We start from the raw sequence: 19,538 nt of genomic DNA on the forward strand, positions 1-19,538 counted from the left end.
TTCCAGACCAATATCATTATTAAATAATGATTACAAGTTGATTACAATGATATCAGCTGGAAGACTTGGAATAATTCTTCAGGATTTAATTAACGAAGATCAAAGTGGATTTTCACCTAAAAGGCGGTTGAGAGATAATGTCAGAACAGAGCTAGATATTTTGGAATATTTTGGAAAAAGAAAAAAATGAAAAACAAAGCTGCATTGATTTTTTTTCAGATGCAGAGAAGGCTTTTGACAGTCGGAACTGGGCATTTTGTTTAAAGTCCGCCAGACAGGAAGTGAAGACATTGGTTGGATGCTCCCATGCAGTCAGGAGGGAAACTGTATTACGCCAAACACTGCCCTCTCTCCCATGTCTCTTGAACACCACAATTATACAAACACACAGACACATACAAGGCACTGACTCTGAAATAACACACATGGATGGTACCTTCTGCTTTGCACATATGATGAGTCCGCATGAAGTTCTTGGCACAGGTACACATGTAGGACCCTTTGGTATTGTTGCAGAGTTGAGAGCAAACCCCAAAATTCAGGCATTCATTGATATCTGTGCAAAGCAGGACAGAACGAGAAACAGTATATGGATGCAAATCCCAAAACTTGAACGGTTGTGCAAATTATAAGATGTTAGAGGTGCAGAAGTAGTTTTGTGGAACTACCGTTTTCTGCAATGACAATTAATTTTTCTTCTGCCCTGTTTGGGTCTCTAGCTAAATTTTCTGCGGCACGTCAAGAACAACCCAAGAAATGCCAAAACTAACTCTTAGTACTCCCAGTACACACCTGGGAAGAAACTAAAGCTAAAGGCATAACGTAAGTAGATAAATGGTCAATTTTAAGAAAGAAAGAAAGAAAGAAAGAAAGAAAGAAAGAAAGAAAGAAAGAAAGAAAGAAAGAAAGAAAGAAAGAAAGAAAGAAAGAAAGAAAGAAATCACCTATGATTATATCCAAGCTCAGCAATCGGTCCACTAAGGCTTGAGTTTACAAAAGTTTAATTAGGGAGGTGGCTTGGCTCAGTGGAAGAGCCTCTGCTTTGCATGTAGAAAGTCCCAGGTGCAATTCCCAGCAATTCCCAGGTTCAATTCCCAGCATCTCCAGTTGAAAGGATCAGGTGGCAGGTGGTGTGAAAGACCTCTGCCTGAGGCCCTGGAGAGCAGCTGCCAGTCAGAGTAGGCAATATTGACCTTGAGGGTCAGACTCAGTATAAGATAGCTTCTGGTGTTCCTGTGCAATGCAGAACCATCTACGGGGCCTTCCTTTGTAGGAGCTCCAGCAGTTCTGCCCTGAGTTACTAAGTAGGACCCTCAATAAAACAGGAGTCTTGGGGCCCTTTCCAGTCTAACAGAATTCCTTCCAACACAAGTCTTTGTGAACCTGAGCTCACTCCATCAGATGCATGAAGCGAGCTCTGACTCACAAAAAGCATGGCAGTAAAAAGCAGTTTACATACAAACATAGATCCAGAGCCGTGTTAGTATGTAGTTGCAAAACAGTAGAGTCCAGTAGCACCTTTAAGACTAACCAACTTTACTGTAGCATAAGCTTTCGAGAACCACAGCTCTCTGCATCTGACGAAGAGAGCTGAGGTTCTCAAAAGCTTATGCTGCAATAAAGTGGGTTAGTCTTAAGGTTTCGGAGGGTTTCGGAAGCAATTTAGAATGGCAGAAATTAACTTCAAGCAGTTCTAAGGGGGTCAGCAAAATAATATACACTGATCTGTAAGGCTGACCCATATGGCGGCAACCACATGGAAGCCTAAGAAATCCCAGCTCTTTTTAAAATTATTCATGACGATAAGATCACTACCTTCTACTAAGTCATGTCATCTCATCCATTTAGCCCATTGCTTTCTCCTCCAGGTGGCAGGAGCTCCCCGGGGCTTATGCTGAGGTTTTCCCCAAGCCAGAGAGCTGATGAAGACTGCTGTGCAGTTCCCTCCCAAAGAACAGGTTTCTGCATGCGAGAGCGCACGCTCTACCAGGCTTCCATCTGTCCTAGTTAAAGCATAAGCTTAAATAAAAGTATCAGCAGCATCTGTCAAATGCTGGAATTTGGTAGGGGGCCTAAATTCTTTACTCCCTGCCCCTCACCACGGGCTTCTTTCTCTGTTGGAATGTTTCATCTCTTCAGAGGTGAAACGTTTTAAGGAAACTTCGAGGGGAGCAAAAAGAAGTATTTAAAATTAGGCTAGCAAAATTTCTCAACAGGCATTCCGCCCATCTCTAAACATGCCCAAAGGACTCTGAGAAAGATGTTTTTGCCTTCTTCCCCGTAACTTTTGCAGTACATATTTTGCAATGAGTTTTTTTTTTCCAGATGGCTTTGCTGAACGTCACAGTGACTGGCTAATAATAATAATAACAACATTCGATTTATATACCGCCCTTCAGGACAACTTAATGCCCACTCAGAGCGGTTTACAAAGAGTTATCATTATCCCCAAGATTTTTATCCCTAAGATCTGGTCTTGGTAGCGCCCTTCTCTTGGACCTGGTACCTTGGCAAGAATTCTTGTCTGCCACTTTCTGGAAGCCGCTGCGGCAGGTGCAGTACACAGCCGAGGAGGTCTGCATGCATTTGGCTTCATCGCCGCACATGGTCACGTTGGTGTGACAGCCGTACGTCTTGAGATCTGCAAGCAGAAAATGGTAATGGACAGTCTGGCAGGGCACAGCACCAATTGGAGAGGCAGGTGAACAGTTGGAGGTGGGTGAGAATCCTGCATCTAATCGGCCAGGCCGCACATATTGCCACATGATGCTCAGCAAGCCCAGCCTGCAATACTCCCCTGCACTCCCAATGTCCCTCCCCTTCAGCCAACCAGCAACGTCTCTACTTTCCAGGGCTATCAGTACTTCAGTGATTCATTCCTTCACCTGGCAGACAACTCTCCTCGTCAGAGCCATCCCCGCAGTCATCAAAGAAGTTGCACCGCTGCTCAGCCCCGATGCATTTCCCGTTGTGGCAAAGGAATTCGTTCTTCTCGTGGCTGCAGCTCCTGGGCCTGGTAGTGGGTGACTCTGTGTGGTGGAAGGGACGACAGAGAGAAACGAGCAGAGTGGGCTAGGAAGTCAATGTGCCGAGTGCTCCATCTGTATCCCTTTAATTCTCTCCTCCCCCACCCCTAGAACAGCAGGATACCAAATCTGGAAAACGGCACATCTTGGCAATAAATATGAATGCATCACTCGATCATTCCCGATGCAGAAGGCACAGCTGAGTTATCCATATCCGGAGGAGGTTCCCTGTTGCTTCTCTGAACAATTCGCCACTCTAGTTCTGTCTCCTTCCAGTGAGGGGGAAAAAGCAGGTGCAGTGGACTAAAGAGAACTGAGCGAGAAGCTGGGAGTTCTTCCCCTTGGGCATGCCCAGTTGACACTGTGCGTCTGAGGGGAAAAGGTTTCCATACCTAAAAGTCAGCTCTAGTATCGATGCTCTGTGCAGATGCAAGCCCATTACCATGCCACACACAGAGACCGCAATTAAGAACTGTTGGAATGCACAGAAATAGAGCAGTTTCGCCCCTAAAAGCAAAACACTTTGGGGGGGGGGGGTCTAAAAACGAAGTTATCTACCTTAGCTAACAGAAGTTCTGCTTTAGCTACTCTGTGTGGCATTTGGTTTCTGTTCTCCCCTGCTACAAAAGAGAACTAATATGCATGACTTAGAAATGGGTGGGATGAGTGCCTGAAATGCTCCAGGGTAGGAGGCACTTCAATTATTTTTTTTACCATATTTACACCTTGCCTCTCTACAAAACAGAGGCAGTTTTCAATATATTAAAACGATAACCCGTTAAATCTTTAAAATGTAAATCTATACAACTGAGATGATGTCAACCATAAAACACAACAGATAATGTCAGACGAAAAAAAGGAAGTATCTTGAAAGAAGGCCTAAAAAAGAGACTAAAGAAAGGCCAGTCACTCAAACATATAACAAAATAGACCAGAACAAAATTGAGAAAACTATGCACAAACAATACATAAAGCAGCCACAGTAGAGTTTTAACAAGATGTGTGGGGTGGGATGGGGGGTGCCCAAACATCTGAATTAATAGAAATGTCTTGATCTGGTGGCTAAAAGATTTGCAAAGGTTCTGATTATTTCCAGAGAGCAGGGAGAGTGAAGATGCTCACCACAATATAGCTCATCAGTTCCGTCGCCGCAGTTGTCGATACCGTCACACTGGCGACCGATCCACAGACACACACGGTCGTTCTTGCAGCGGAACGGTCTATTAGGTGGACACTGGAATTTCACTGCACCGGCAAACAGAAACAAATACTCAGTGGAAGGGGGAGCCAAAGAGGCATAAAAACACAAACGGCTACTGACAGGATGAGGAGGGGGCCAACTTGTTCCCTCCCCCCTTTGGCCCCCCACTTCAGTGTTACCCCTGGAGTGAAGGACACTTTATGCTCACTAGATCCAAACTGGTCGATGAAGCACATGATACGTGCAAGGAATAAAAACTGAGAACATGAATACCCTAAGAAAACTAAGATCTCTTTTTTGCAGACGGCCTATGAAATATGGTGGGTTTTGTGCGTCCATTTCTAAAACTTGTAATTTTCATATCATCTGCAATATTTTTTTCCCTTTCCTCCTACCCCAAAGTTGGCCTCTGAAGATCATGCCCAAATTTCTGATCCCAAAATTAATGACGGCCCACTCTTTCCCCAAGACTTCCATGCCCCTTGAGTTCCAGCTCTAGAAAGCTTTGGATGTCACTCCCTTCCCATCCACCCCACCCCCTTGAAGCCAGATTGGTGGGAAAGAGGACTCAAAGTCCTTCTTGAATGACTCAGCGGCGAAGTCTCCCAAGATACCAACCCACAGCACTCGAGAACATGTAGGGTCTTCAGCCTTCTGCGCTGACAGAGAGATGGGGAAGGAAGAGGGAGGATGGGGTGCTGGGAATTTTCTAAGAAGTGCGGACACTTACAGCATTCCTCGGGGTTCTCATCGGAGTTATCGCCACAGTCGTCCTCCCCGTCGCATTTCCAGGCCAGCGGCTTGCACAGGGTGTTGTTGCACTGGAATTCATCCAGGGGGCAAGTCCTCACTGCACAGTTGGAAACATGCCACAATGTGTCAGTCGTAGAGTTACCCTTGTTTGAACTGTGAAATTGGTGGACTTCAACCATCATCGATGGTAAGTCCTACCAATTGTCCCCAATTGTCCAGGGTTCTTCTGGAGGGAATTCAGAGATGTATAGACATCTTCCCTTCAGCTCTGCCTCTGGGACCACTGCCTCGACACAGTTGTTTTGTACCGAGACCGGAGGGTAATAAGATTAGTATATTTGTCTCTCAGGGAAGAAGAAGTTTCTTTACCCCTGGTGCTGCAGTTCTCCTCATCGCTGCCATCCATGCAGTCAGCATCAGCATCGCAGCGCCATCGCAGTGGGATGCAGTGGCCGTTCCTGCAATGGAACTGGTCGTGATCACAGCGTGGTTTGCATTCTTTCTGCAGGGAGCCAGGGGGAGGAAAGACAGTTACCAAACTTCGCCAAGAGGCTTTTAAGGCCAAAAAGACTAGCTAAGATCATGCCGTCAAGCAGCAAGGCAATTATTCAGGGATGTTTCTACAATATAATAAGGATTGTGTACGGTTTTAAGTTCTATGTAAATAAAAGGTAAGTTCCTGGTATCCAATTATTTGTCATTTTTTAGTGAGACCCAACCCCCACCCACGCACCCATCCCCCACAACTTAAGGTGGGGCTATGCAAATGAAGGGAGTAGACGATTAGGTCGGGACAGGAATTTTTCAATGGCTCCTATCAGTTTTTATTGAGCAGCGTGTTTCTAGCAATGGCCTGCTTCTTTTTTCACAGTGGCTGATTCCACACACTCTTAAAGAGACGGCCCACTCACTGGACACTGGCGGATTTTCTCACTCACTCCATACGTCTCTGATTTCAAAGCGCAGGCAGTTTGGCTTCCGTTTTTTTCGGTGGCTTTTCTGAGAATACGATTTCCTGCACATTCCTGTGCCCCAGAAAATCCACCGAAAAAACGGAAGCCAAACTGCCTGTGCTTTGAAATCGGAGACGTATGGAGTGAATGAGAAAATCTGCCAGTGTTCGGTGAGTGGGCCGTCTCTTTAAGAGTGTGTGGAATTGGCCAGTGACTGATACTTGGACAAAAAACACAAACTCTGAAAAGCATGTCAGGTCACAGATGCCTTGTAGTGGCAGATGTGCTCATCTTTGACACTGGGCTTATCCAGGCCAGCAGGTGGGTCTGACCTTACTTTATTAACGTCCTCACTTCCTTGCTTTACTGTCTTCCACAGAAGTGAATGTCATTCAGTCATTCATTCCTGGGAGAGGGGAGGGGGGAGCATTCTATAGCAGGGGCAAATCCTGTCCAGGATACTTGCTCCAGTAGCATGCACAGGAGAGGAAGGAAACTGAGTAATCTTTTCAGGGCCTCTACAAAATTAAGGGCCTCTTTCACAGTGTAGTATTGCAGAAGTCCTCTTAGAAAGAGGCATTCTTTCTGTGCTCAGATGGGAATGCTTCTTCTAAAATGGCATCTGACACAAAGGGTGCATGCATTGTCTCTAAACCAAAGTAGGCCTTTTTCTTCAGGTGTACTGTTTCTATTCATATGCATATTTAATTTTAAAAACTCACAGCTGATCAGTCATGTGACATTTGATTGGGTGGCAGCCCTAGATTTCAGTAACACAGAGATAGTATCCAGTGCCACCTATGGGCAAGCCTCTTCCATAGGTTAAATGTTTTGTCAATCGGTGAGTCAGTTTTAAAGTTACTATGTCAGGTCCCAATTTTGCCTCCCTTGATGAGATTACCAGTACAGTCATATGTAGAGTTACTCTGGTCTAAGTCCATGATCATAAACTGGAGTAACTTTACACAGGTTTGCATTGTAAAGCGCCTTATCTTTTTCATCATGAGAACTCTTATAAATTCCAGTTTGGTGTGAGAGCCAGTTTGGTGTAGTGGTTAAGAGCGTGGGACTCTAATCTGAAGAACCGGGTTTGATTCTCCACTCCTCCACTTGAAGCCAGCTGGGTGACCTTGAGTCAGTCACTTAAGAGCGGCAGGACTCTAATCTGGAGAAGCAGTTTGATTCCTCACTCCTCAGTTTGAAGCCAGCTGGGTGACTTTGGGTCAGTCACAGCTTCTAGGAGCTCTCTCAGCCCCACCCACCTCACAGGGTGATTATTGTTGTTGGGATAATAATGACATACTTTGTAAACCGCTGTGAGTGGGTGTTAAGTTGTCCTGAAGGGTGGTATATAAATCGAATGTTGTTGTTGTTGTTATTATTATTATTCAGCTTCTGGGTTTTTCCACAAATTATATCCTGTTTAATTACATTAAGACTTTAAGCCAACGGGAGCCCAATCCAACAAACAGCTGTTCTCTAATTACATAGGGTTCGCCCCACCTTTCACAGCTCACTTCAGGAGCTCACTTCCACAAGATATTACGTCATGCGAGAGTTTGGTTTCATCCCATCTTTTCCTCTCGGCAAGCTTTCTTCTTACCTCATCGGATCCGTCAGCACAATCGTGATCTCCGTCACACTTCCAGCGACCCGCGATGCAACGCCCGTTGGCACAGGAGAACTCGCTTTCCGAGCAAGGTCTGGGTTCTGTTGGGAAAGAGAATGCAGGAGTGAGCTGGGAGCTGGAAGGTCACAGGCAGCGGAGGAGGAAGAGTTTAGGTGCTGTCTGATTCAGGGATGGTACGCTGTTGCTCATCCCCAGGGGCACCAGAGGGTGAGCACGAGAGGTCTCGAGCAAAACACTTCCTTGTTAGACTAACAGCACATTGAGAATTCTTTGAAAGATGGTTTCATTTTGACATGGCAAGAGGAGAAGTCAAGTAAAACCAAACCCATTTGGGGAGAAGACCAGTCTCTGGGGGAATAGACTCATTCTTCTAAATTCACAGATTGGGGCACCATCTTCAGCCACCCTGTAGCACCCGTGAATCAGCAGAAGCCCTGAGGTTGTCGGTCTGATTCCTAAAGAAACACCACCTCCCCGTTCCCCAGTAATAGTTTTGTAGTAGTGGGCCAGCAGGGAGACTGAGGGCTTGTTTACACCATCTACAGCTCAGAGTTTATCATCTCCTGAAGATAAAACCAGATGTTCTTCCTGACATGAGCCTGCCACAGAAAACAGCAGCCTTGTGTCTTGTTCTTTGGTGTCCTCCATAACGGTTAGATTCTCAAGATTTCATCATGTAGTTTTTGCTCCAATTAATTGGCTATCACTGTGAAGGTGGAGAAACTTAGTCTTCTGTTGAATAAACTAAGTCATATCTGGGAAGAGAGGAGGAAGAGACACGTGGCTGCTGTTTTCCGTGGCAGACTTGTGATTGCCATAATATCTAGCACCAGCCTGAGGTAGCTCCTGCCTGTAGAAACTAGGGCTGTTTCAACATGTCTTTCCCCCTCGCGCATAATCGTGCAAAACTCATGAAACGACAGCGTCTTCATGGTGTGATTTCCCATCATGACTCCGTTTTGTGGCGTAATGACATCAGAAATCGCGCCATGAAATGGAATCATGATGGGAAATCGTGCCATGAAGACACCGCCGTTCTGTGAGTTTTGCGCAATTTTGCATGGGAGAAAGATGTGTGGAAATGGTCTAGGGACGGGTGGGTGGAGTTTCCAGCCACAATCCCTTCTTGAATCATTCATAGGTTACGTAACATTTCATATGGAACTGGAAACTCTGCCCAAAAGAGAGAACACCACTGCTCTTCTCTTACATGAGTTTTGGTAGCAAGTCCATAACGTCTTTATCTTGTCACAGTTTACAATGCCTTATTCTATTCATTCTAACCAGCAATATATCTCCCAAGCTTATGGGCTTATCAAGAGTGTCTTAGAATGCTTAGAATTTGTACAGCTCTTGGAATGTTCAAGCCCTTCACATTGTCTCACTATCATTATGACCATCTTGTCAGGCAAACTAGTAGCACTATTCCCATGTTGTAGAAGCAGGATGACCAAACCTGGATGGACCAGGCCTGCCCAGTCTCATCAGATCTCAGAAGCTAAGCAGGGCCAGCCCTGGTTAGTACTTGGATGGAAGGCCACCAGGGTCACTATGCAGAGGCAGGCAACGGCAAACCACCTCTGAATGTCTCTTGTCTTGAAAACCCTATGAAGTCACCATAAGTTGGCTGCACCTTGATGGCACTTGACACACAGAGAAGCGGGACTAAGAGACAGCAAATTGCCTATGGCCACCTAGTAAATTCATAGTTAACAGCAAGCTGAACCTGCAAATCTTGCTAAGTAATGTTTATAATGTCAACAATAAATATTGGTATAAAGAAAGTCAACCAGGGTCTTATTTTTACTTACAACAATAAAATGTGTACTTCTATATTGTCATATGCAATCAATTCAACTACTCTGTACCAGCCAGAATAAAGCCTCTTAAAGTGCCATGTACATAAATAAGCCGTTTATACAGAGGTAACTTATACCCAGATTATAAAGTGCTAGCTGGTACGGAGTATAAACCTTGTAGTTGAATTGATTATACATGACAATATAGAAGTGTACACTTTATTGTAAAAATAAGACACCCATTGACATTCTTTATACTGATATTTATTGTTGACATTATAAACATTACTTAGTAAGATTTCACGGGTTTCAACTTGCTGTTAGCTACTGATTATCGTGATACTCGCTCTTATTGGAGGTACCTAGTAAATTCATGGCTAGGGCAAGATGTGAACTGGGATCTTTGAGCTTTCATCACTCATGAAAGTTCATACCCTACCACAAATGTTGTTAGTCTTACAGGTACTGGACTGGACTCTTGCTCTTTTCTGCTGCTACAGATAGACTAACCCATCTGGGATCTTTGAAGCCACAAGACTTATAGAGTTCAAGATTTGTTTCTCATGTCAATATACCTTATTTGTGCCTATTCATGCCCCTAAAACCCTGTAGGGTTGAGGGATGGTGACTGATTGGTTGGGAAGTATACTTTGTACTCGGCCAAGAAGGCATAGGAGATGGCTCTGGAGTGGTTAGTCTGAATTCAGAAACTCAAGACACCCGCATCAAGGTTTGTCAACGGCTGCAATGCAGGGCGTGCGCTAAGAAGGAACAGTCAGAGAGGATGCTTGTACCATTTCCCAAACCTGATGATTCCTCCAAGGTAAGAGACAGTAGAAGAATTAGGAAGGGAATGGAGAGATGCTGGTCAACTTGGCTTGGCAGGAAGAGGGGTGAACTGACACACACAGACGCCTCTTCCGTTCACTTCAGGTCGAGGGAAGAGAAGGATACATGGGAATGCAGATAAAATCTCAAACCATTCTTTTTTTTTTCTTTCCTTTCAACACAATTAAGACTTTAAAGGGGAAGGAAAAAGTATTGTCGACAGAAACCTACCTCTGCAAGCCCCGATACGACAGTGTGAAAATGGAGAAAAACATAAGATGAGGTGAAATGGTACAAACTCAAATAACACAACATGGAAAAAAACCCACTGAAAGAAGTCTACACTCTGAAGGGGGGAGTGGGAGGTGGTGAGCAGTGGGAGAAGCCCTTTTTGAAACCTCCTGCCCAGATATGTAACTACCTCAGCTTGTAGTAATTTCTCCCGTGATGACTGCAGTTGTCACATGATAGCCCAAAGCCAGTCATGTGGGATTTACTTCTTATCAACAATTGGCTCTCATTAGGAAAGCTGTTTTTTGTCATGTACCACCAGGACTAACCCTGGGGAGCAAAGTTCATCTGTAAAGAGTGATGGCTAGAGACTGGACATCTTTCTATACACAGATGATAGCAGATTTTAAAGCAGTCTTGTTGCGGCAAAGGGAGAAGAGTCCATTATCAAGTTCCAACTGCTTGACTGAATTTTAGGACACTCACAAACTGATGACTTGAGGTGGCGTGCTACAAAGCTGTTCCTGGTGGAATCTCGCACCAGCATGTGTGTGGGGCAAAACCAGACGAGACACTCAGATTTCTGTGTCTGGAGTTCCCTGTGTTTTAAAAATCAAATTATCAGGCACACAGGGGGTTGGGAGTTTACATCAGGACTGTGTTACTGGAGGGAGTTAAGCCCCTCTCCCTGAAATGGCGGTACGGGAGCTGCTATTTGTCATGTTGGGGTAAACATACAGGTGACCCAAAGTATTTCCCTGAGGCCATTACAGGTAGAAAGAACAGGGCGGGGGTCTGGCTGTGCCCCTTCCAATTGGTTCCAAAACTTAATCAGGCCTTGTGTTTGAACAAACATGGAACTCCTCACATCTCCTCTGGTTTGGCCCTCACCACAGGCTGGAAATTTCATGGAAGACAGACTTTTCCCCACAGCTACTGTAGGCTGAGATGAGTACAAGAAATGGCTCAGAGCTACAAGGAATTTGTTGCTGCCATGGCAGCATTTGGACATGATTATGCTAGGATTCCTGATGTGCTCCTCTTCAAATTACCCTCAACTGCAGAAAAAAATTTCACGGCATGTAAAGCTCCCCCCCCTCCCCGGGGTAAAATCTCCAGTTTCCTGCTCATGTCAGCCTTGATGTCATTTCCTGCTCTCCAGCTTTGAACTACAAGGAAGCCTGTCTAGCTCTGTACATTTTACTTCCTGCAACCAAGGGGGATATGCCAGCAGCCTCCTGGAGAAAAATGGGGGACCACCTCTGTCCCACCACCTCTGTCCCATAGGCCCCTTCCCCTGCCCAACATGGAAATGTTCTCCTATTTTAAGGGTGGCGCTGAAGAGAGCACATACTACAGTTCTCCTCGTCGGAGTTGTCTCCACAGTCATTGTCGTAGTCACACTGCCAGCGGCCAGGCACGCAACGGTTGTTCTTGCATCGAAACTGGTACGGCTCACAGGTTCGCTCGTCTGAAAAGGAAGGATGCAGGGAAGGGAAGGGGAGACAGGAAAGGGCAGGGAAAAGACAACATTAATAAATTGAAAGCAATGTTAAATTAATCCTCCCATACACTCTTCCAGCATCTGGTTTCACAAAGTAGTCTGAAGACAAAGGGCTGTGCTCTGTAATGAGAGACGAAGATCATAACTTCATGGTACCTTCCCACCTTTCCTAGCCAAGCACTTCAGAACACACCTGAGGATGCTGAAAGTGACCTAGGAAAATGTAGGTTTGTTTTCCACAGGGCCGTCCCCCTGCACAACACGAAACGTTAATTGTGTCATCAGTTGCACATACTAGAAGGGACCGGTCCAGAATGTAGCATCCCATTCACTGGAATGGAGGTTATCCAAAGTCCTTATTGGGCATCCAAGCTCTGGACGCAGAGCTGTCTGGACATAGCAGAGCCAAAGAAGTTGGTAGTCCCCAAAGCTTTGCTCATGCTACAATCTTCACTTTGTGATCTCCTGTGTAGGTCTGCAAAGGGTGCACTTGCCATCTTGCAGCAAGACTCAATGCAGAAAGTGGGTGAGATAACTTGGCGGGTTCTTTCTCAAGACCCTGGTGACCGTGCCCTTTAATGTAAAACCTACAAAAAATGGAGCAAGCTTGCCATCCTCCTGGCCGGTCTAATCTCAGTTTGCCAGTCTACTACCCCTCCGAACTTATCACATTCTTCCTTGGGTTCATCTGAGCCGTCTCCGCAATCATCTTTGCCAGTCTACTACCCCTCCGAACTTACCATATTCTTCTTTGGGTTCATCTGAGCCGTCTCCGCAATCGTCTTTGCCAGTCTACTACCCCTCCGAACTTACCACATTCTTCCTTGGGTTCATCTGAGCTGTCTCCACAATCATCTTTGCCAGTCTACTACCCCGCCAAACTTACCACATTCTTCCTTGGGTTCATCTGAGCCGTCTCCGCAATCATCTTCCCCATCACATTTCCAACGTGCTGGGATGCATCTACCGGAATCCTTGCATCGGAACTCATCCAGGCCACATCTCATTTGTGCTAGGAGAATAGAGGAAGGAAAAAAGAAAGATGGAGGCGGTTAATGTCATTGGAGGCCAGTTGTATGCATCTGCCCTCCAAACGAGGGCATGGATTTGCTTTTCCCTGAAAGGGCTTTTTGGAGATGTCACATTTTGAGTGGTTCAGTGTTTCAGGATTTAGATCCTTGATAAAGGATACCTTCATTTTAAAATAATAATCAAGTTATAAGGCCAGTAGTTTTCAAATATTCTAGCTTCAGGACTAGAGATGGCCATGAACTGTAAAAAAACCATGTGGTTCGTGGTTGGTTAAATTTCACGAACCATGAACTTTCACGAACTTGCCCCCGGTTCACGAACTGGTTAATTTGGTTCGTGAAAACGTCACATCCAGGTCAGAAAACAATCACTTCCGGGCCAGCAGAAGGTCACTTCCAGGTCAGCAGAAGGTCTGCAGGAAGTCCATCCCCTGTTGCTTAGGAAACTGATTGATCGGCACCAGGCTGTCTGCAGTGATGAACCAAAAAATGAACCAAACGAACCAGCCTAAAGTTCGTGGCAGTTCGTCAGAAATGGGATCTGACGAACTGCTGGTTTGCGAACCATGAACCGGCCTGGTTCATCACAAATTTTAGTTCGTATTTTGGTTCATGACCATCTCTATTCACAACATCCTTTTGATATTGTCTGCTGAGGATGCCTCTAGGTGGTGCAAAGTATCTGGAAAACAATGACCCAGTGTGATGCAGTGGTTAGAGTGTTAGAGTAGGAACTGGGAGACTCCGGTTCGAATTCCCACTCTGCCATAAAAGCCAACTGGTTGACCGTGGGCCAGTCACACACCCTCACCCTCACCCACCTTACAGGGTTATTGTGAGGATAAACGGAGGAGAAGAGAATGATGTTCTATCCCGTTTATTGTTCACATGAACTGAGAACACAACTGAAAACACAGAACGCCCCCACCCCAGTGACTGCAGGGGAGGTTCGATAACAGAGGGCAAGCTGCTTTTAGGCAAAATACTCCAGGGATTTGGAGTGGGGAAAGAAAGGAGGGGACTTTAAAGCATTGAGCATCCTTGTGTGTTTCTTTCACCATCTCCGGTGAGACTTCCTTGCCTAGCCACCTCTACTGCCATTTCATTTCTGCCAGCAGAGCAGCTTGTTTCCTATACATTTTTCTCCCAGTAACTCCCTGCTGGAAAAAAAAAATCCAAATTTTTCAGATGCTCAATTAGTGAAAGCGAGGCAAGTTTATGAAAAATACATACATCAGAGTACCTTTTTGTCCATTTATGTCAAGAGCGGAATGCTAGGTTTTCTTTGAACAGAAGATGAAACTATATGCCTGAGAGAGTGGCAACTCCCTGGATAAATCCAGTGGGACCAGGCAGAACTTTCTGAAATGGACCATTTGCACCCCCAAACTTTTATTTAGAGGGACCAGATCAGTGCATGTGATCCTTGTTCTGGTAAATCTCCTTATTTGATGACTTCTGCAAAACGAGCAAGCCTCGGGGACCAAGTTCACCTCCTCAAGCACAAAGGGTAAGAATCCCTGACAAGAATTCACAGGATTCTAAAGCAATCGACCTATTACCCCACCAAGGTCAAAAAACCCTTGTGCGAATTCCCACAATATGCATAGGTGTCTTACTGCAATTGGCAGGTTCGTCAGATCCGTCCACGCAGTCGTTGTCACGGTCACACACCCACACCCGTGGAATACAACGTTTGGTAATGGCACACTGAAACTGGTTTGGAGCACAAGTCACTTCCGCTGCGAAGGAAAGAGAAGTTATTGTCCAATACTGCATCCTGGCTTGTGTATGCAGTTTGTCAATTATCAAGGCTCTGTGTATTCTAGGAGACCATCGCTCAGGTGCACGAATTACTACTGGGTCACATGTAATCCAGCATCTTTCTTTAAAGAACATCTCTAAGCCACAGAGGTTGCAGCATTAGTATTACCCTGTAACATCCCTGTAGCCAGAGAAGGGACTGACCAGGGATTCAAGAGGTCTGGGCTCTTGTTGTCAGAGACTTTCTTGTTGGGAATGATGGGCAGCCAGTTGGAAAAAAGTTATGGAACTTTATTTTATATATGATCACAGCAGCAAGAGTACTATATGAACAAAAATGGAAAACTCCAACATTCCCGACAATGGAGGAATGCTGGATAAAAGTTTTGGAGTTTGCGTCAATGGCAAAACTTACTTCATTGATTAGAGAAAAGACATTATCTACATTTTTGGCTGAAAGGAAACCGTTTATAGACTTTTTACATGATATAGATAATAACGATTTGATGATATCTGGATTTATGGATTAAGAATCATGAACAATAGAAAAAAGAGGGCTCTTATGTTTAACATAGAATAAGCGAGACTTTGAAAATGATATATATTTGTTGCGGAGAAAATTGGAACTCGATGTGTACTTTAGTTTTTGTCTTTTTCTTACTTTTCTAAATTGTATTTTTTATTATTATTATTAGTTGCTTGTCCTGTTTGTTATTTCATGTTTATATGTATTGTCAGTGTTTTTTAAGATTGTTGTGGTTTTTTTATCTTTTATGTTTACTGCTTATGGCTTAAATAAAAAAATTTATAACCAAAAAAGAGGTCTGGGCTTTGGTGTCCTGTACAATTCTTCCCCCTCTCCATGGAAATGAACTTTGCAAAATGAACACATTTATCATGTACATGGCAAAAAATTGTTGGCTCACAATTTTGGTGCAGAATTTTCGATCCTTTTAAACTCAGAATATTCCTGGCCCCCTGGGGTTCCAAACCAGCCCTGGACAACAGCAATGTTTTATGCACTGGAAAGTTTTGTACAGTTGTTGATTCCGCACATGTTGGATAATGCACTTCCAATCCTTTTTAGAGATCATTTGGAACTGAATTTTTCGTGTGTGAAACGAAAAATCCACTTCAAAACGATTGCGAAAGTGCATTGAAAGTGCAATGTGTGCAGAATCAGCGTTCAACAGTGACCGTTCTTCTAATGCGCACAGTGGAAAATGAGACTCCCATATTCTTTTCCAAGCATAACTTACGACAGTCCTTCTCATCCTCGCCGTCACCGCAGTTGTCCTGTCCGTTGCAGCGGAAGATACCAGGAATGCAGCGGTTGGTGTTGGTACACTTGAACTGGCTGGGCAGGCAGACATGTGCCTCTGTTGAAAGAGAGGCAGAAACTGAAAGACTTTGAGGAGGAAACACTAAGCTTGGATACCGATTTTTAACTGGGTGTTTCATGGGATACACTGGTGTTCAAAGATCCAGAGGAGTTAGCTGTGTTAGTCTGTAGTTGCAAAATAGTAAGGATTCCAGTAGCACCTTTAAGATGAACCAACTTTATTGTAGCATAAGCTTTCGAGAACCACAGCTCTCTTCGACAGATGCATCTAACCAACTTTATTGTAGCATAAGCTTTCAAGAACCACAGCTCTCTTCGACATATGCATCTAACCAACTTTATTTTAGCATCAGCTTTTTTAAAAATATATTTTTATTCTCAGCAATATAATAAACATATGTACAATAACAAAGCGTAATTTAACGATGCATGTGATTAACATTATTATAACGGAACAGCATAAATATTACATTATTGTGACATTTTAGCATTTAGCTTTTGAGAACCACAGCTCTCTTCGACAGATGCATCCAACGAAGACAGTTGTGGTTCTCGAAAGCTTATGCTACAATAAAGTTGATTAGTCTTAAAGGTGCTACTGGACTCTTTAATGGTGTTCAAGGTTGTATTACTCACTAGTGTATTATCACCCTTCTGCCCAGAAGCTGTGAGAAGCATACATGGCTACAGAACATAGTCACATGTTTATCCCTCTATCATACTCTGTATATACTTCTCCCCTTGAGATATGGCCAACATATTCTAATATTGCAGCAAGCAAAATGACTTGGTATCTGTCTTCTGTGTTCTCCATTTCAGTTCTTTTACTAAGAACATAAGAGAAGCCATGTTGGATCAGGCCAATGGCTCATCCAGTCCAACACTCTGTGTCACACAGTGGCCAAAAACCAGGTGTTACTCAGAGGAAAAGCTGTGTTTACTGAATATGAGTTTAAATTTCACATCCCCCGTGATTGGGGCTTGAAGTAGGACTGAGGGCCAAGCTACACATGACGAATGACACTTGAATGGCAAGTGTATTTCTCCCTGTTCACTTGCCCTCCACTCAATCCACTTGCCGTTCAAGTGTCATTCGTCATGTGTAGCTTGGCCCTGAGTCTTCTCAAAGCAGATTGTGACGACGTTGTCAGATGGCTAAAACCGAACAGAACCCCAGCTTCGCCTCAGGCCAAAAGGCCATCTGTGTTTGCAATGGTTGCTGTTAGCCAAAAAGCTTTCGTCAGTCAAGGTCAAAGCCTTGTGGTTTTAGCAACCAAACTCTTGGAGGCTGTTTCTTAATGAGACACCGGGAAAAAATATGCCTGAGATCCCGAGGCAACTGGATATAAAGGAGCATCTGCTTTATGATGCATCCGTACGTATCCGACTAGGAGATTCCAGAAGGTAGCTCTGGATGACCGCTGATCTTGTTCCCGGGGCTGTTAAACATCTATATACAACCACTCAGTGGGCACAGCATAAAACTGAGTTCCCAATAAGACAGAAATTGGACTGATATGATGGTGATTCTTTAAAAGCTAGGGAAAGGGGTCTTTCCGTCCTGAAAGGGAACAGTCATTCTGAATATTTGCAGCCCCCACTCTGCTTTGCTCCTGGATACTCAGATAGCTATGGTGGCTCATATTGTTTTTTTCTGTTGACTGTGGCTGCCGGAGAAGAACACCTCTTCCTTGGGATTCAAGAACTGCTCACAGGGCCATGTGCTGTTTTTTTTAGAAGGGAAGGGGAAAGAGAGATTTGTGTATATCTGCATAGAAAACAGAGTCGCACTTACGTGTAACTGTTGTTCATTGAGTGTTCTTCTGTGCAGGCACACATGGGAACTGCGCATGCACAGGCCAGCTGGACTGTGCATGCGCAGTTCCCATGTGGAACTGCATAGAAGACACGGCAATGAAAACAGGGTTGCGCCTACCTGTTAACTGTTGTTCATCGAGTGCTCTTCTGTGCAGTCCCATATGGGAACTGCGCATGCGCAGTCCAGCTGGCCTGCGCATGTGCAGTTCCCATGTGGGACTGCATAGAAGACACGGCAATGAAAACAGGGTTGCGCCTACCTGTTAACTGTTGTTCATCGAGTGCTCTTCTGTGCAGTCCCATATGGGAACTGCGCATGCGCAGTCCAGCTGGACTGTGCATGCGCAGTTCCCATGTGGGACTGCATAGAAGACACATCAATGAAAACAGGGTTGCACCTACCTGCTAACTGTTGTTCATCACGTCTTCTTCTGTGCAGGTACACATGGGAACTGCACAGAAGACACAACGATGACCTTGGATGCTCTTGGTAAAGGCACCTACCTTATGCAACAGCTTCCTAGGGAGTTCCAGAACGTTTTATTTCTTAATAGATTATACCTGCGACTTTCCCATTTTTCTGACTTTTTATTACAAGTTAAGTTTGTTTCCTTCATGCAATTACGGATTTGAATTTGGACATATTAAACAGCTGCCGTGTATTTTTAAACTCCCACATTTCCTAAGACACACAAGGAGTCTTATACAGAAAGATGTCGGATCAAAGAGGAAGAGCCAAGTAAACCACCACACCAATTAACTTTACAACATGCGTTGGGTCGATGGGGAACCCCAGGGTACTCACCACAGTTGGCCTCATCCGAGCTGTCATGACAATCGTTGTCCCCGTCGCAGATGAAGGCCGGGTTGGTGCAGACTCCTGTCAAACATTGGAACTGCCCCGGGCGGCACTTGAATTCAGCTGCGGAGGGAATGCAAGAACGTGACGCCTCAAGGGACAGGTTCCTACTATGAACTGTATGTACTGGGGCCCTGTGCCGCTCTGAACAGGCTTTTGCTTTAGGCCAGCCCACACTCTCCTATACCCTGGTACCAAGCGCTCCTCCTCCTCCTAAGCCACCCAATGTTCTGCTATAACTAGAAACAGAGAGGGGAAAGCGTCTATGCTCTGACATGCAAGGAAAAGAGCACCAGAATTGCCATTCTTGCTGGTTCATTCCCAGATGATTATACCCTCACTAATTTGTCTGGTATCCATTCTGTGGTTTAGCACAATAGATAAACCAGTCCAGGTGCTAAATTGCTGGTCCACGCTAAAATAAATAAATAACAAATTGTGCTTCCAGAGGGGCTTTGGCTCAGTAGGAAAGCATTTGCTTTGTATGTGGGAGGTCCCAGGTTCCATCTCTGGCAGCTCTCCTTAGAAGTATCTCAACACAACAGGCTCTGGGAGCTGCTGTCAATCAAAGCAAGCAATACATAGCTATATGGAGCAATGGTCCGGCGGTATAATTTTAAAAAATGCGAAATTTTCTGTCCCAAAGAATTCCAATCCAAATTAGCATCACAAAACAAGAAGCCACCAAGACATCACAGTTTAGGAAATATTGCCTAAAGAAATGTGAACTCTTTTGCGCATATTTAAGGATGCCACTGCCAGAACACCTTCTTCCTTCGCTCACACCACATAATGAAAA

The 19,538-nt window shown here is 44.7% G+C and overlaps 1 protein-coding gene across 1 annotated transcript in view; it reads right to left on the bottom strand.

Annotated features, from left to right (window-relative positions):
* LRP1 (LDL receptor related protein 1) overlaps positions 1-19,538 on the bottom strand; it is a 386,504-nt gene that overhangs the window by 20,316 nt on the left and 346,650 nt on the right. The window contains 12 exon segments of the mRNA XM_055003348.1: positions 437-556; positions 2,507-2,641; positions 2,886-3,029; positions 4,149-4,271; positions 4,958-5,077; positions 5,350-5,482; positions 7,537-7,643; positions 11,776-11,892; positions 12,812-12,937; positions 14,576-14,698; positions 15,980-16,099; positions 18,686-18,802. Of these exon segments, the coding sequence (XP_054859323.1) occupies positions 437-556; positions 2,507-2,641; positions 2,886-3,029; positions 4,149-4,271; positions 4,958-5,077; positions 5,350-5,482; positions 7,537-7,643; positions 11,776-11,892; positions 12,812-12,937; positions 14,576-14,698; positions 15,980-16,099; positions 18,686-18,802 (1,485 nt within the window).

The sequence above is a fragment of the Eublepharis macularius genome, chromosome 19 (genome assembly GCF_028583425.1).
Source record: "Eublepharis macularius isolate TG4126 chromosome 19, MPM_Emac_v1.0, whole genome shotgun sequence".
NCBI lineage: Eukaryota > Metazoa > Chordata > Lepidosauria > Squamata > Eublepharidae > Eublepharis > Eublepharis macularius.